We start from the raw sequence: 18,142 nt of genomic DNA, 5'->3' as shown, positions 1-18,142 counted from the left end.
TAAAAGTTTTTAAAAAAATGTATGCTCTGTCTGAATGAAGAAAGAAAACGTGGTTTCATGTCCCTTTAAGTTGGAGTGCCAGTGGCACTGAATACAACAGTCAGGGCCACCCTTAGCATTTGCAGGGTCCTGGGCAAGACAACTTTGTGGGGGCCCTCCCTCTATATGCCCTACCTCATGTATGGTCCATCCCATCCCAACATTCATTGTGTCCTATATAAAGAATATCACTATATATTACACCTCCTATTGATATCATTGACATTTCTTCATAAACTAAATACAGTATGTGCACCTTCACATACCCTCACCCCTACAGTGTGTCTGCTTGAAAGTGTAGGCCTAGTTCTGGTTCCTCTGTTGCCCTGCCCAAAAGTATATATATATATATATATATATATATATATATATATATATTTTTTTTTTTTAATATCTGAAAGTTCAGTTACCAATTAATCTTGGACAACTCCTGCTTTGTTGTCAAACTGGTCCTGTTGGATATGTGCACAGTTCCTGTTTGAGATACCCTCCATCTTTTTGAGAATAGTGTGTATCAGCACAATTTGCTTCATACAAGATGGCCACAGAGTGCACAGTATTCTGAAATGTGAAGTCCACCTTTGGATTGCCAGTCACACTTCCCTATGTTCAGTGAGTTTGCTTTAAATGAGAGAAAACAGTTACTTGAAATAATAAATATGAATACAAATAATAAGCCTTATATTTCTTGTATTAATAGCTGGAGAACTACATTATCGATAATATGAAATCGGAGATGGTGCAGATGCAACAAAATGCAGTTCAAAATCATACGGCCACAATGTTGGAAATTGGAACCAGTCTACTCAGTCAAACCGCAGAACAGACAAGGAAACTAACAGATGTAGAAACACAGGTATGTCTCCTTTATATTAATCCACCAGAACTGCTGTTGTGACATAAGAACAGTAAGTGTTTCCGTAATGGTCCAAGTTAAACATATTAAATATATTTAGACTGGAAATATCAACACTGTGGGTGTGAAACTGAGTGTTCCTTGTTTTAGAGGTGGTGTATATTTAATGTATATACTGAATGCAGCATTCATTTGTAGGTTAAGGTCAGACAGTAAGCTAAACAAAATTTAAGTTCAAATAAACACCAAAGCTAATAGCTGTGAGTGATACATGTGTCAGTCTAAATAAATGAGTTTGGTCTATTAACACAGCTTTGAACTACATTAGTAATTCCCTATGTAGTATGGGTCTACACATATTTATTTTTGTAGAAATACTACCAGACATTTAAAATAATTACACCTGTGACATTTTTACAACTTTAGAATAAAAACACAGATCTGTGCGTTAAACATTACATAGAAAAGTGAATAGCCTAAAAAAATTTGGTTGTTTATATGTAAATTATATGAATTTTTCGGAAATTATTTTCAGTATAAAAGTTAATGGTTTTAAAATATTTATTATTATTATTATCATCATCATTTATTTGCAAAGTACAACCAAATTATCAAGCAGCGGGTGTGTGAGTAAGTGTCTACAAGGAGAATAATATAAATGAAATGCAAAGGCATAAAACAATCAAATTAATAAAAGAGAAGGACCCTACTATTAAAAGCTTATAATATTTTAAAATAATGGTGAAATGTTGGTTTCCAGATTTGAGTGCATATTATCAACTATGATTTGGGTAATTTAAGTTACAAGGGCTAGATTGCCAGTGGTGCACTATTTTTTTTCTCTCGCTCGCACACAAACTTCACTAGAAGTAAACTTTTAACATGGGCGGTTTAGCTTACATATTACAAGTTAAAAAGTAAAATGTTTGCATGTGAGCTATATCCAATGCGTGCTAACTTCAGGACTTTGGATATCGTGACTGTGTTAACTTCTTTTCCCTGCAGAGTTAAAGGAGCGCGCTGAATAAAATGCTAAACCTGAATTGAGTTAGGAATATTTTACATTCAAATTTTCTTCACATAGAGGAAATGTTAATTTTATTTTTATATATGTATTTCTATATATACTTGATGTTTTTGTGTAAAATATATATCTATACCTATATAGCTATATGAATATATACAGGTATATATAAATATATATATATAACTTCTATCAAATCTTCTGATCAACCCACCAGAAGCCATTAGCCTGGGTGGAGGAATGCAATAAATATATCCTCCAAAGAATGCACTCTCAGGGCTTTCACAAAATAACACAATTTATTGAACGTTTTTGGAGATCAACTCTCCTTCATCAGAATAACAACAGTGTGCAGTACACAAATATATAGTGCTCATAATCACTTCAAAACATACATTACCTACCCCCCTCCAGTTCATCTGGTGCCAAACAGTTGTTTTGGAATGCAAACTTGCGTTCCACTGTTTCATGAAACCGAAAGTACAACAACGTCACTTCAGGGTATGTAAAATTATGGAAAACTTTAACATCGTAAATCAATTACATAAATACACAGAGTATTGTAAAAAATGACAGTGATATCTGGCCTTCTCTCTTAGCAGTGTTGCCCAATTACGAGAGGTAAAAACATAATAAATACGCTATGCGTGGTGCTAAAATGTGGTACAAATACTTACTGCCTGTAGTCATGGTTACCATTTGACAAGTAAATATGCAGCACGCTTCGTTTGTGCGATTTCGCTATCATGTTGGCTATAGTATAACTGTTACTTTCACAGTTTAAAAAGCATAATTGTGTACTAATTTCCATAGTGATATGTCTTCAAAGCATCGTGATTAAAGAGAAATACGTGATTCATTGTGATTAACTCTTGTACATATAACTAATACTTGTAGCACCGGTTATTGTGTGGCAGGTTGGTACCCCGCACATTATTCCCATGCTTAGTTACAGTTTACCGTTTACAGTGACTATTTTTGGAAGCATAATTTCATACTGATAGTGTATGATCAGATATAGACCTCATCATACTGTGCCATTTTTAACCAACTTATTACCTGTCAAAAAAAAGTGCTTTTACATTATTCGTGTTATTTCACTCCCAAAATGTAACTCACAGGCAATCTAAAATTGTGTCAAAAATATGACTAATTCCTAACCTATGTACAATGTTATCCTAAATTCCTAAAGTTATTCTCACTCAAAAACAAGTAATTACAGGTGGTCACTCAAATAATATGTATAATGTATGCATATGTATATATATATATATATATATATATATATATATATATATATATATATATATACATATACATTATAGCCATTTTGAGATCTTGTCACATAAAGGGCTCCATGTACTAACATGCGGATGGACAGCTTCTCAACTCGTGAAGCTGTACCGCCTGCCTTCGTTACACAAGGGCAGCGGATCTGTTGATCCATTGGTCCGTATGTATCATTACACACTCATCGGAGTGTGTAATGCCCGTCCCTTCATTCGCGAGACTGAACGGGCTGTCAAGCACCGAGAGTGAGCAAGCTCTCTGTGATTTTCCATCGCCACCTCAGCGGTGGCGTAGGGTGTAAGAAGCAGCGGTCTATTGACCGCTGCTTCTTACATTGCAGGAAGCAGGCTTGCATATGCGAACCTGCCCCTCAAAGGGCTCTGGAGCAGCTTTCGCTGTTTATAAAAAAAAATCATAATATTTAAATGATTTTTTTTTATCTGAAAGTATATATTCAAGTGTAATAGTTTATTTTAATGTACTTATGTTGTGCTTGGTGTTGTGCTTAAAATCGATAAATTCAGACAAATTTGTCAAATTTGGAGCTTCGGATCAATTCAAATTTCCGAATTACCCTAGCAACGAAACTAAACTAATCCAAATGCATTTTATTTGTTACATTCGAGTAGCCATGGACTAATCACAATTACACTAGTATTGTACAGTATATTAGGTTATATCACTCTGCTAGCTCTGCACAGGGCACATTATGTAGCCGGTACCTGTGAGGTTGGTACTTAGGTGGGATGTGCTGTGTGGACTAATCACAATTACACTAGTATTGTAAAGTATATTAGGTTATATCACTCTGCTTGCTCTGCACAGGGCACATTATGTAGCTGGTACCTGTGAGGTTGGTACTTATGTTTATTCAGATGGTTTACACCTAATATACAGTAAATAATACTAGTCTAATACACAGCACATCCCGCCAAACACATACCGAAATTCTGAATTTACTAATCGAATCCGAACCGAATGCATCCAAATTTATTTGAATCTTAATAAATCCGAAATGAATACATTCAAATGTATCCGAATTCGAATCAATTCAAAAACGAAATTCTAAAAAATCCGAATCGGTACGAAACTAACCGAAACAAATTTTTACACCGTGCACAAATCTAGTGCTTGGTGAACATTGTTTTTTAACCTTTACACTTTATGCTAGGTCTTCACTTACGTTAATCCACTGAATGCAAATTTTTGAGCTCAAGCACGGCTGTGATTCTTCAACTTGTAATATGAGCGTAAGTTAGCATGGTTGCAATATTGCTAATCGCGTCCCGCTCTAACAATTCGCAAACCACATGTAATCTAGCACTATATGTTTCAAAGTTACAATTGTTATATATTTCTAATTGTACAAATTAAAAAAAATGTTACTGAGTAAATTGAAAGGCTGAATAGAAGATTTTACTTAAAGGGACAGTTTACTCAAACATTTTCTCCCCTTTAATTTGTTCAGAATGATCCACTTTACCTGCTGGAGTGTATTAAATTGTTTACAAGTATTTCCGTTAGCTATATATTGGCATTTGAAATAGTTTATTTAGCCTGTGGTATCCCTTCCCATCCTGAAAGTTTTTGGCCTCAAGGCCAAGCTGTGTAATTACAGCCAGAAGAATAAATTACACTCCCAGTGGGTTATAGAAGAGATAAGGTAATAAAATGTTGATTTTCCATTGTTCTCTTCAAGTATTGGTTATTGGTTTATGGACAGATAAGATAAAGAAGCATGTATATGTACTCAATGGGATAAAGTAATGAAATCTGATTATACCTACAAGCTCAACCCATTTTATTAGGTTGTGGCTTCAAAACACAAAATCAGCTAATTCATATACACAAATAAACCTTAAGAAAGCAAATCTCATACATTTTATACTCAGCAGCTGGTTAAAAAGTAATTGGAAACAGATTAAGGGAAATACAATTTTACAGTATACTGTCCCTTTAAGTTTAAAAGGCCAATACATACAAAATAAGCTATTTCTTTCAAAGACAAACTGCAATAAAGTTTACGTTGTTTTGAATATACTATTTAAATTACCCAGGCTTGTTAATAAAAAATAGTTGCCTATGGAATAACTGACAGAACAAATAAATAGTAAAATCAGTTTGTGTATTTCACCGTAAAATGTATGCTTTTATATTATGCTGTCCTTAAAGGGACATGAAACTCAAAAATTTTCTTTCATGATTCAGATAGAGAATACTACTTTAAACAACTTTCTAATTTACTTCAATTATCTAATCTGTTTCATTCCCTTGGTATCATTTGTTGAAGGAGCAGCAATGCACTAATGGATTATAACTGAACACATGGGGGAGCCAATCACAATCAATGTATATATGCAGCCACCAATCAACAGCTAGAACCTAGGTTCCCTGCTGCCCCTGAGCTTGCCTAGATAAACCTTACAGCAAATGATAACAAGAGAAGGAAGCAAATTAAATAATAGAAGTAAATTGGAAAGTTGTTTAAAATTGTATGCTCTATCTGAATCATGAAAGAAAAATTTTGGGTTTCATGTCCCTTTAAGCGTGTTTTATATGCAACTTCTATTTTGCCTTGCCTTGCCTTTCAATCTAGCAGCAATAGTGAAGAGAAACAATGCCTTCCTAAATATATTTTTGCCTCAAGCTGTTAATGATAATACAATTGAAAAGTACAAATATATTATACTAAAGGATACAGTATCCCTGCAAAATTTACAGTATGCCAATGATGATGGCATTCATGATATCCTATGTAGTTTCTTTGATGATGTTATTTTTAACACTACAGGCATACCTTACTTTATTACACTTTGCAGATATTGCTCTTTTTATAGACATTGCTCTTTTTACACATTGAAGGTTTGTGTAACCCTGTGTCCAGCAAGTGTATCAGCGCCATTTATACAACATATATACACATATAAACACATAAACACATACAGACACATGAATACACATGTATACCACCAATATATACACGCCACCAGCAAAAAGATTATGATATTGATATTGCTCTTTTTACACATTGAAGGTTTGTGGAACCCTGTGTCCAGCAAGTGTATCAGCGCCATTTATACAACATATATACACATATAAACACATAAACACATACATACACATGAATACACATATATACCACCAATATATACACGCCACCAGCAAAAAGATTATGACTCACTGAAGACTCAGATGATGGTTATTTTTAGCAATAAAGTATTTTTTAAATAGGGTCTGTACATTGTTTTTGTTAGACATAATGCTATTGCACACTTAATAGACTACAGTATAGTGTAAATATAACTTTTAATGCACTGGGAAACAAAAATATGACCCACTTTATTGCTATATTCGCTTTATTGCGATGGTCTAGAACCAAACCCGCAATATCTCCACGCCGGTATCTAAAAGGTATGACCTGAGCTCTAGGCCAGTGTTTTTCATCTCCCGTCCTAACACTGATAGGCCAGATATTCATGATATCTGAACTAGAGCACAAGTGAAAGAATCAGCAGAGTGACAGCAGAATAATAACCAATGTTAATAATCAGCTGATTATTTCACCTGTGCTCTAGTTCAGATACCATGAAAATCTGGCCCATTTTTATGGCTTAAAGTGAAGGTAAACTTTGATGAATGAAAACATGTTTTTTTAAAATACTATTAAAAACAGGTGCACTTTTATTCATCAATGTTTAGAAGGAAGCCGTTTTGATTAAAAACTTACCTTCGTTTTTTTCACAGCCAGAGCAGCTTCCCCCATCCGGAGATCCTCTCTTCACACATCATCAATGACTAATCCAGCTTCTTCTAATCACGGCATGGCCTCAGGCAATGACTACCCTGGGGGGAAAGCCGCGATTGGAGTAAGCTGGATTAGTAATTGAAGACTTGTGAAGAGAGGATCTCCAGGTGGGGGAAGCTGCTCTGGCTGTGCAAAGAAGAGAGGTAAGTTTTTAATCAAAACGGCTGCTTTGTAAACTTTGATGAATGAAAGTGCCCCTGTTTTTAGTAGTATTTTTAAAAAAAAAAACAGGCTTTCATTCATCAAAGTTTATTTTCACTTTAAAGATGAAGGACAACTCCCAAAACTCTACAGCCAAATTACTACTGAGCATGTCTTGATTATTTTTTTTTTTTTTTTGGTGTTTGGTTTCACAGAACATGCTTAAAATATAACAAAATAAGCCAATATAAACCTATATATCTCAGCAACCACTACTTTTTCAACAAAAATCACACTTACTAGACAGATAAAATCTATTTACTTGTCAAATTGTAAAGAGACAGGGAAAAGTACCTTGTTTTTAACACTTAATAACTCGAAAATAATAAACAAATTTACTTTCATTGTTTCACTGATAGTACCCAAAAAACTAAAAAATTTAAAAATTTAATTCAAAATTACATGCACTTGAACACCAGATTTTAATGCATTGTTGTACATTCATATACATTTAATTGGAGATAAAGTATTATTGGCATTTATATGATGAATGATACCTTCATTTTTTATGTCCTACCTAAGTGATTCTCAGCTCCAGTGCTCAAGCACCCCTAAGAAGCCAAATTTTAACTATTTACTAGGAATGTGAATTTGGATCCTTCTTGAGGATCCGAATATGAAAGTAGGTGGCCGCTCATGATGTTTATATCTTTTCGTAAATGGATTGATTCTAGTGAAATATCCCCACACTAAGATCTGGATTTGCAAAGATCTTATTGTGGTGATCTTTCACTAGCATCAATCTGGCTATGAAAACGTCTGAATAGCACAAGCGGCCGCCTACTAACAAATCTGGACCCTCACACAGGATCTGAATGCACATCTCTTCTATTTACCAGGTTGAAATAATCAGTAACTCAGTCATTGAGATTAATGAATTTGTGCTTGGCTAGGGAAATTCTTAAAACCTGTTATGGGTTACTTGAGGAATGGACCTGAGACACTAAATAATCTCATCTAAAGAAAGCCAATAAAGTTTGCAGTATATTATAGCTGAAAAAAATGGCTTCTTCTGTATCTATTTTATCCTGATATTGAAGCAATTAAAGGGCCATTAAGGTCAAAATGCAATTGGCCTATACAATTTTAATATACACTCATTAACTTGTCTTATTTTGCTATAAAAAACTTTTGAAATTTCCACTGTTTTCACTCTTCCACAGAATTTTTTGTGCCTTCATTATACTTACGTACAGTGAAATTTACTTGACCTTACAACTTTCCACACAAGTATTAAGTACATCAGAGCACAAGCTCTTTCCCTAACAGGCTAAAACAAAAGGGGACATGAACATGACCAGATTTTTGAAGGCGTGAATCTTTGAACTTGTCTTGATTTGCACAAACTTGACGACAAAATAACGGCATCAAATTATTTAAAACATTTATATTGTATGCATTTCAAGGCAGTGTTTGAGCTCTGATAGACATATGTAAAGCATTTAATTTTGGGTCACTTTAAACACAAACCTAAAGCTAATCTTGGTGAGTAAATGCAACTCATTCCCTGAACTAATATCCCACTGAATATGTCACAATTCATAAATCTTTGTACCTGACCCTTATCAGAGCAGTGAGAGACAACATCCGCTCCATTGAAGGGCCAAATTACGAGTGGCGCACTTAGTTACGTGCAAGCAAAAAGGAGTTTATCGCGGGTGCTTGCACGCATTGGGTTTAGTGCTCGTATTACAAGTTGAAAGTAAATGCAGACGCATACGCGTAATTTCGATTTTTGCTAGAATGATTGCTGCATCCTCAGAGCTCTGGTTAACTGTTTCACAATACAAAGAAGTGTCACAGATTCTCATTTACTTTCAACCTGTAATACAAGCGCAATTTAACTTGTGCGCAAACAAACATAAAAACACGATATCACTTGCGCACAAATATAGCGCTCCACTAGTAACTCTATATGTGTCCATGAGTCTAACCACTTGAGTGACTGTGGAAGAATATCTGTATTGTCATAGACCAGCTCTGCAAAAGAAAAAGTCATTTTTTTTTCTCTTTAACTAAAACATATCAAAATTTATTATATTTTCTACAACTTTAACTTTAATCCTGTGAGTGCAGGGGAAAAGATGGGCATTCACTCAAAGAATTCTTTAGTTGAAAGGCATACATGGAATAAAAGGAAGATAGTGTAATACTTTACTTTAGTTCAAGGCTGGACTATATTAAGTTCTCAAGTAACCGTGTCCTTGACTCCTAAATTACTATTTTATGTTATTTTTACATTTAGTGCCCCTATAGATTCCACATTAAACCCAATTTATAGTAAACCTATTATTTCATTGTGGTTAATGCAAAACATGATTCTTAGTGAAAAATTATTTGATATTGTTGGAATTCATGTTGAGGAAAGATTTTTCTTTTTAAGTATATACTGTTACTGATTGATTGCAATTAATGACCTTTCTGAGTTGATTACTTCTACAAGAATGTATGATTGGTATAAAATATATGAAGCAATACTTTTTATTTTTATCTGTGTAGGCAAAATGCTTCTACCGTTGATTGCTCAACATTTAGCCACCAATCAACAAGCGCTATCCAAGTGCTGAAATAAAAATTGGCCAGCTCCTATGCTTGCATTCCTGCTTATTCAAAAAAAAGATACCAAAAGAATGAAGAAAAATTGATAATATGAGTAAATTAGAAAGTTTCTTAAAAATACATGCTCTTTCTGAATCATGAAAGAAAAAAATTTGGGTCTAATATCCCTTTAACTTATTCTCACCCATAGACTTCAATGGAGAGCGCAGAAGAAAAAAACAAATACTTATTGCTCGCTAACACGCCAGGAGTTATGAATATTTCACATGCAGAAAAATATTATTTTTATGTTTAATATATATATATATATATATATATATATATATATATATATATATATATATAGCTATACCTATATAGCTATTCTTATAGATATATTGGTATAGATATCTATTTTACATTAACATTATCATATATATATAAAAGTGTATATTTAATATTAAAAATTACATTTTTTCTATGTTAAAGGGACACTGTAACCAAATTTTTTCTTTTGTGATTCAGATAGAGCATGACATTTTAAGCAACTTTCTAATTTACTCCTATTATCAAATGTTCTTTATTCTCTTGGTATCTTTATTTGAAATGCAAAAATATAAGTTTAGATGCCGGCCCATTTTTGGTGAACAACCTAGGTTGTCCTTGCTGATTGGTGGATAAATTCATCCACCAATCAAAAACTGCTGTCCAGAGTTCTGAACCAAGAAAAAAGCTTAGATGCCTTCTTTTTCATATAAAGATAGCAAGAGAAAGAAGAAACATTGATAATAGGAGTAAATTAGAAAGTTGCTTAAAATTGCATGCTCTATCTGAATCACGAAATAAACTTTTTGGGTTCAGTGTCCCTTTAAGAACATAGGAATATAAAATATGAACAACGCGCTTCATGTTTCAAGCTTTAGGCTTAACACAGTGTCGTGTAAGGGCATATAAAGAATTAGTAATATTAAAGCACGTTTTTTAAATATTAGATATAAAATACTGAAAAAGTATTATTAATAATAATAATAATAATAATAACATTATTATACTATTATATATATATATATATATTCTATGGATTATTTCCGATTTTTTACAGTATGTATAATATTTTTTAATAATTATTAATATTTTTTATTATATATATTTTATATATTTTTTATTTTTGTTACATTTAATATTTCGAGAACGTGTCTTAAGATTACTAATTCTTTATGTGTGCTAACTCAACACTGTGTTAGACCTAAAGTACCAAACACAAACCGTGTTACGTATATTTTACATTCCTATGTTCTTTATTTAAATTTTTTTGGAATGTGAAATATGTACAGTAAATACACAGTAAAACTAACAAATACATAAATACATATGTATACACACAGACATATGTACAGTATCTATATATATATACATGCAATATAGCAGTGAAACACCATGTCATATACCATATATCTTTAACCCTTATAAAATGTTTATATTTATATGACAATTTTTTTTTATCAGATACTGTTTATATGAGTGTAACTGTAAATTTCATTGTATTTATGTTGTGTTTAGTGCAACTTATTTTTAACGCTCTAGCCTTTACGCAAGGCTTTCAGGCGCACTAACCCGTAAAGCGTAAAATGTGATTGCATTCTGCGATCGTGTTTGCTTTCAACTTGTAATACGAGCTCCACTTGTAATCTAGCCCCCTATATGATATAATTATTTGTGCATGCGTGTGTATTTTTAAATGACAAAGATTGCAGCCGTCATCAATATTGAATCAATTAGATGCTTTTTTTTCTTTTGATTTAGCCAGATCTTTTAGAAAGGCTTTGAATTTGGAAATCCAGAAGAAATAGTTGGTGGGACAGTAGCATTCTTTACTATAAGGGTTTTTTAGTATTAAAACCTATTGTGCTTGTGGGGATTATTTATAATAAAATAGTTCAGTGCATTTTTCTTTTTACAAAGCCAAGTTACAGTTTCATCTTTTTTTATTAAACTTTATTAGGTGCTTAATCAAACTTCGAGGCTTGAAATTCAGCTGCTGGAAAACTCCTTATCTACTTACAAACTTGAGAAACAGTTAATCCAGCAAACTCATGAAATTATAAAAATACATGAAAAAAACAGGTAAGTGCTATATTATTATTTTAAAATGTAATCTTTTAGACACGCTTTTTGGTGGATTATTTCTAACATACCTAGATGAGTATAGGTGATATAGGAATTGTACAAATATTTTATTTTTAAGAAAAATTAGTAGAAAAAAATACTTGATTTTCACACAAATTAATTAAGGGACATAAAATCAAAATATTTATTTTATGATTCAGATAGAAAATACAAATTTGCTCAAAATTCCAATTTACTTCTATAATCTAATTTGCTTTATTCTTTGATAACCTTTGCTGAAGAAATAACAATGCACATGGGTGAGCCACTCACATGAGGCATATATGTGCATCCACCAATCAGTAGCTACTGAGCCTATTTAAATATGCTTTTCAACAAAGGATAGCAAGACAATGAAGCAAATTAGACAAAAGAAGTAAATTGGAAAGTTGTTTAAAATTGCATGCTCTTTCCAAATCATGGAATGTATTTATTTGGTTCTAAAAACTTTAGTTAATCTTTAGCTGACTCAATTAACACTTTATATTATTTTATTGGTTACTTGTCATTTACTATTGAAATAATCAACTGAGTTCCAGCAAGATGTACTTAAATGTGACAGTTGATACTTAAAGGACCAGTCAACACATTAGATTTGCATAATCAACAAATGCAAGATAACAAGACAATGCAATAGCACTTAGTCTGAACTTCAAATGACTAGTAGTTTTTTTTTAAACACATTTCAAAGTTATGTATATTTCCACTCCCCTTGTACCATGTAATAGCAATCAGCCAATCAGAAATGCATATACGTATAGTCTGTGAATTCTTACACATGCTCAGTAGGATCTGGTGACTCAAAAAGTGTAAATATAAAAGAATGTGCACATTTTTTTTAAAGGAAGTAAATTTGAAAGTTGTTTAAAATTACATTCTGTATCTGAATCATGAAAATTTAATTTAACCTGAGTGTCCCTTTAAGGGCCGATTTATCAAGTGTCTGGCGGAGATGATCCATTGTAGCGAATCATGTCCGCCAGACATCGATAAATGCCGACAGCATACGCTGTCGGCATTTATCATTGCACAAGCAGTTCTGGTGAATTGCTTGTGCAATTCTGCCCCCTGCAGATTTGAGGCCAATCGGCTACTAGCAGGGGGTATCAATCAACCTGATCGCATTCGATTGGGCGGATTGATGTCCACCGCCTCAGTGGTGACGTACGAGTTAAGGAGCAGCAGTCTTAAGACCACTGCTTCTTAACTCCTGTTTCCGGTGAGCCTGAAGGCTTGTGCGGAAACAGTGGTATACAGCCCCATTCGGGCCATGATAAATCGACCCCTTAATGTTAACAAACTTAAAATGTTCTTGGTTTCCCAATAGATAAATAGTACATGAGCCTTACATGTTCACTATGGAGTCTATTCATAGCTGTTTGAGTATGCACAAACTATGAACAGTTTCAAGGAAACTCAAAAACCTCAACCTCCCAAATTGGCTATTGTTCAAACCAACTACTATATCCAAAACTGGTAAAAGAAAGTTTTAAAAACAACTAAATTTGCGCTTGTCAGCTTAGCACGACCTCTTGTCCTCTTGTAAAGGGGTAGCGCTAAGTTAAAAGTTGCACCAAACACAACATAAATACATTAAAATAAAGAGTTACTCTCATACATGCACTATCTAATAAAAAATAGACCGCTGCTTCTTAACTTATGTTTCCGGCGAGCCTGAAATTTTGGGGGTACAAAGCAGCATCCGCTGCTTTATTAAATCTACCCTATGTCTTCCACCATTTTCAAGTTTATATGTACTAGCTCTGGCTGTTACTCTCCAATAATTACTAATGCCAATTATGTTTTCTTATACTGTAGAGAACAATAAACATTACATGATAGTTACTTATATCAGCCCACGATTAATATATATAAATGTGCTTGAGATAGGAAAAACACATTTTTTATTTAAGAGTTATAAAAAGAAATATGTAATTTGGAATTCATCCATAAACATCCATTAGACACATTGAGAACCTTTGTGTTATAATCCCAAAGGCAATCTCAAATTTTTCAACTACACAGCCTACTGACAAATGTGAGGACAGAATCAGATTAATACAGTATAATAATAATTCAGATATATTATTCTTTAAACAAATGGCCGAAATAATGTGCTCTTAAAGTATTCCTCATGAGAAAAAAAGTAAGTAGAAATGACATAATATTTCATGTTGTAACATTGAGTCAGTTGATTGATTAAGATCTTGGCATATATGGTTGTATTATATTAAGAATACTTAGATTCTGAAATGAAATAGAAATAGTGTTTTTATGTTGAAATCAATCATAAAGTGGTTCATACAGAAAACTGTGTTTTGTGTATTTTTTTTCAAAGAACTTACAACCATGTTCTCAATTCATGATGTAGAATAAAAAAGCCCAACTTAAAGTGGGACATTTTACTGCTTTATTATCTATAAATCAAACTTTATCAAAGCATCTAACTGTCCTGTATATTTCAAGATAGCTCTGGTTTTGTCTATATATGTCCCAGTTAAAATATACCACCTTAAACACAACCAGAAATGCATGCATATCCCCTTGAACAGCCCTTGAACATCATCTTACAGCCAGGCCTTGCTATGCCCATGGCATTATAGATTGTCCAAGGAGAAAGCAACACATACTCTTTTTTTAAAAAGAAAAACATGATAGGGTTAAAACAAAGACATAGGCCACCATTTATTAAATAGGAAATTAGTCTGTCTGTGATTAGAACCCTATCTGCTGCCCAGATTTCATATCTAGAAGGGTCCGTCAGTCAGAACAAGCAAGTTTGGGGTATTTTAACACTATCACCATTGAGGTTTGGTGAAGAGGTTATAAAGTGATGGTTGGATGACATCTTTTTATTTGCCCAGCAGGGGCTCCAAAACAGCTTCTGCTTGAAAACTGGAACTGAAAAGTTGTATAAAAAGTTTGAGTGGTAAATCCGATAGCGTTTGAGCGATCACATTTACTTTGAACTTGTAATATGAGTGCTCATTACCGCTCAATGCTACCCATAGAAAATATGTGGAGCATAAATTAACTCCACTTATAATATGGATTTGAGCGTAACAAACACTGCAATCTTAAAATTTTGTTTATTCTCCTCACACTAATGATAGAACTCCACTCGTAATTTAACCCTTAATACAATTATTATTTGTTGTATAATTCATATCCATGCCAACTTGGCCATGTTCCAACCTACCCAACACACAGATCTTTGCTTAAATGGCCTAGGTCTCTCCCATTAGACCACCCTACAAATATTGGGTGCTATGTTATTGAGATCCTTCCTTGCCTAAACAGGTTCTAATTCTATACAATCAGATAACGACACAGAACATAGGACAGATATATGTAACTTAAGCCAAATAAACCTTTAGAAATGCATTATGGTTATATATTTTAAATACAGCCCTGGCCATACTGCCTACCCCTGCTTCAGCTGTTACTTTGCTTTTTGCCAGTGGGTTGGGCGGTATGGATTCTGATTAGCTGTACCACTCACTACGTCTGCATGGGAAAAAAACTGGGATCAAAGGATGGATAGAGGAGCTAGTAAAATAAGACCCATATAATTAAAATGTGCAATATCTTATATTCAGTATATTATTTTTAAGCTTTCTGTATCTTTAATTTATGTTACGGAGGATTTATAGGTTCAACTTTACATTTTAAACTGGAGATCTGATACTATATGTTAATTTGTATTTATATATTTGCACCATGTCTTCTTTTAATTTTAAATTGAAATATCCTCTTTTACTAAATACATATTCTAATTGTATTTTAATAAACCTCACAACAAAAACAACAAAAGACTTATTGTCAAAGTAAACACATTGTCTGAACAAATCCAGAAATAATAGAGGGGATATTGAAATGACAGACACCCTCCATGCTTTGTTTAAGCCACAAGAAGAAGTAGATAAAAGAAAAAAGATCAAAGATGGAAATCCTCTGCTGTTATAGTTTTTTCTACATGTCCTTCTTTTATTTCTTTTCATGCCTTGTCACTTACTATTGTTTTCATAATAAATTGTATAAAACTATGTAATTTGATGGTGTAGATGCATTAGAAGTTGTATAATAATTGGCTAGCTTATGCAGAATTCAACAAAGACGAAACAAAAACCATAAACATATACAGGGAGTGCAGAATTATTAGGCAAGTTGTATTTTTGAGGATTAATTTTATTATTGAACAACCATGTTCTCAATGAACCCAAAAAACTCATTAATATCAAAGCTGAATAGTTTTGGAAGTAGTTTTTAGTTTGTTTTTAGTTATAGCTATTTTAGGGGGATATCTGTGTGTGCAGGTGACTATTACTGTGCATAATTATTAGGCAACTTAACAAAAAACAAATATATACCCATTTCAATTATTTATTTTTACCAGTGAAACCAATATAACATCTCAACATTCACAAATATACATTTCTGACATTCAAAAACAAAACAAAAACAAATCAGTGACCAATATAGCCACCTTTCTTTGCAAGGACACTCAAAAGCCTGCCATCCATGGATTCTGTCAGTGTTTTGATCTGTTCACCATCAACATTGCGTGCAGCAGCAACCACAGCCTCCCAGACACTGTTCAGAGAGGTGTACTGTTTTCCCTCCTTGTAAATCTCACATTTGATGATGGACCACAGGTTCTCAATGGGGTTCAGATCAGGTGAACAAGGAGGCCATGTCATTAGATTTTCTTCCTTTATACCCTTTCTTGCCAGCCACGCTGTGGAGTACTTGGACGCGTGTGATGGAGCATTGTCCTGCATGAAAATCATGTTTTTCTTGAAGGATGCAGACTTCTTCCTGTACCACTGCTTGAAGAAGGTGTCTTCCAGAAACTGGCAGTAGGACTGGGAGTTGAGCTTGACTCCATCCTCAACCCGAAAAGGCCCCACAAGCTCATCTTTGATGATACCAGCCCAAACCAGTACTCCACCTCCACCTTGCTGGCGTCTGAGTCGGACTGGAGCTCTCTGCCCTTTACCAATCCAGCCACGGGCCCATCCATCTGGCCCATCAAGACTCACTCTCATTTCATCAGTCCATAAAACCTTAGAAAAATCAGTCTTGAGATATTTCTTGGCCCAGTCTTGACGTTTCAGCTTGTGTGTCTTGTTCAGTGGTGGTCGTCTTTCAGCCTTTCTTACCTTGGCCATGTCTCTGAGTATTGCACACCTTGTGCTTTTGGGCACTCCAGTGATGTTGCAGCTCTGAAATATGGCCAAACTGGTGGCAAGTGGCATCTTGGCAGCTGCACGCTTGACTTTTCTCAGTTCATGGGCAGTTATTTTGCGCCTTGGTTTTTCCACACGCTTCTTGCGACCCTGTTGACTATTTTGAATGAAACGCTTGATTGTTCGATGATCACGCTTCAGAAGCTTTGCAATTTTAAGAGTGCTGCATCCCTCTGCAAGATATCTCACTATTTTTGACTTTTCTGAGCCTGTCAAGTCCTTCTTTTGACCCATTTTGCCAAAGGAAAGGAAGTTGCCTAATAATTATGCACACCTGATATAGGGTGTTGATGTCATTAGACCACACTCTTCTCATTACAGAGATGCACATCACCTAATATGCTTAATTGGTAGTAGGCTTTCGAGCCTATACAGCTTGGAGTAAGACAACATGCATAAAGAGGATGATGTGGTCAAAATACTCATTTGCCTAATAATTCTGCACTCCCTGTACAAAGTACATTCGCAAATTTTATTTAAGATTAGAGCTCTCTAAAGAAATTAAGTTCTGCTAAAGAAGTAAAATGTTTTATTATTAATGTGGTTGAGTTTTCAGCCTCTTTTTTAAAACCAATACATGATGGCAACATTTGTTTGTTATAGACTGATGTCTAATATCTGTCTGTCAATATTTATTTATGTATTATTTTTGTTTTCATTTGTAAACATAAATTTGTTTTTATTATTTTTCATATAATCGATCTATGTATCTATCTATCTATCTATCTATCTATCTATCTATCAATCTATCTACCTATCTATATATCTATCTATATATCTATCTCTATCTATCTCCAAAGATGTGGCTTAGCACTCTCATTCTAATATACAAAAATACCATGGTGCACTTTATAACTAATATAAAAGCAGCTCTACGAAAATCACTCACTGGTCTTTCATCTTTAATAAACTAACCAAGTGATGAAAGACCAGTGAGTATCTTTCCTAAATAAATAAAAAAATATATATATACA

The 18,142-nt window shown here is 33.7% G+C and overlaps 1 protein-coding gene across 1 annotated transcript in view; it reads left to right on the top strand.

Moving 5' to 3' along the window:
* Positions 1-18,142, top strand: part of ANGPT1 (angiopoietin 1) — a 399,705-nt gene that overhangs the window by 221,273 nt on the left and 160,290 nt on the right. The window contains exons 2-3 of the mRNA XM_053715282.1: positions 740-895; positions 11,756-11,877. Coding sequence (XP_053571257.1) covers positions 740-895; positions 11,756-11,877 — 278 coding nt within the window. The remainder of the gene's footprint in view (positions 1-739; positions 896-11,755; positions 11,878-18,142) is intronic.

Source organism: Bombina bombina, chromosome 5, assembly GCF_027579735.1.
Source record: "Bombina bombina isolate aBomBom1 chromosome 5, aBomBom1.pri, whole genome shotgun sequence".
NCBI classification, from domain to species: Eukaryota; Metazoa; Chordata; class Amphibia; order Anura; family Bombinatoridae; genus Bombina; species Bombina bombina.
This window is presented reverse-complemented; position numbering and strand designations above follow the sequence as displayed.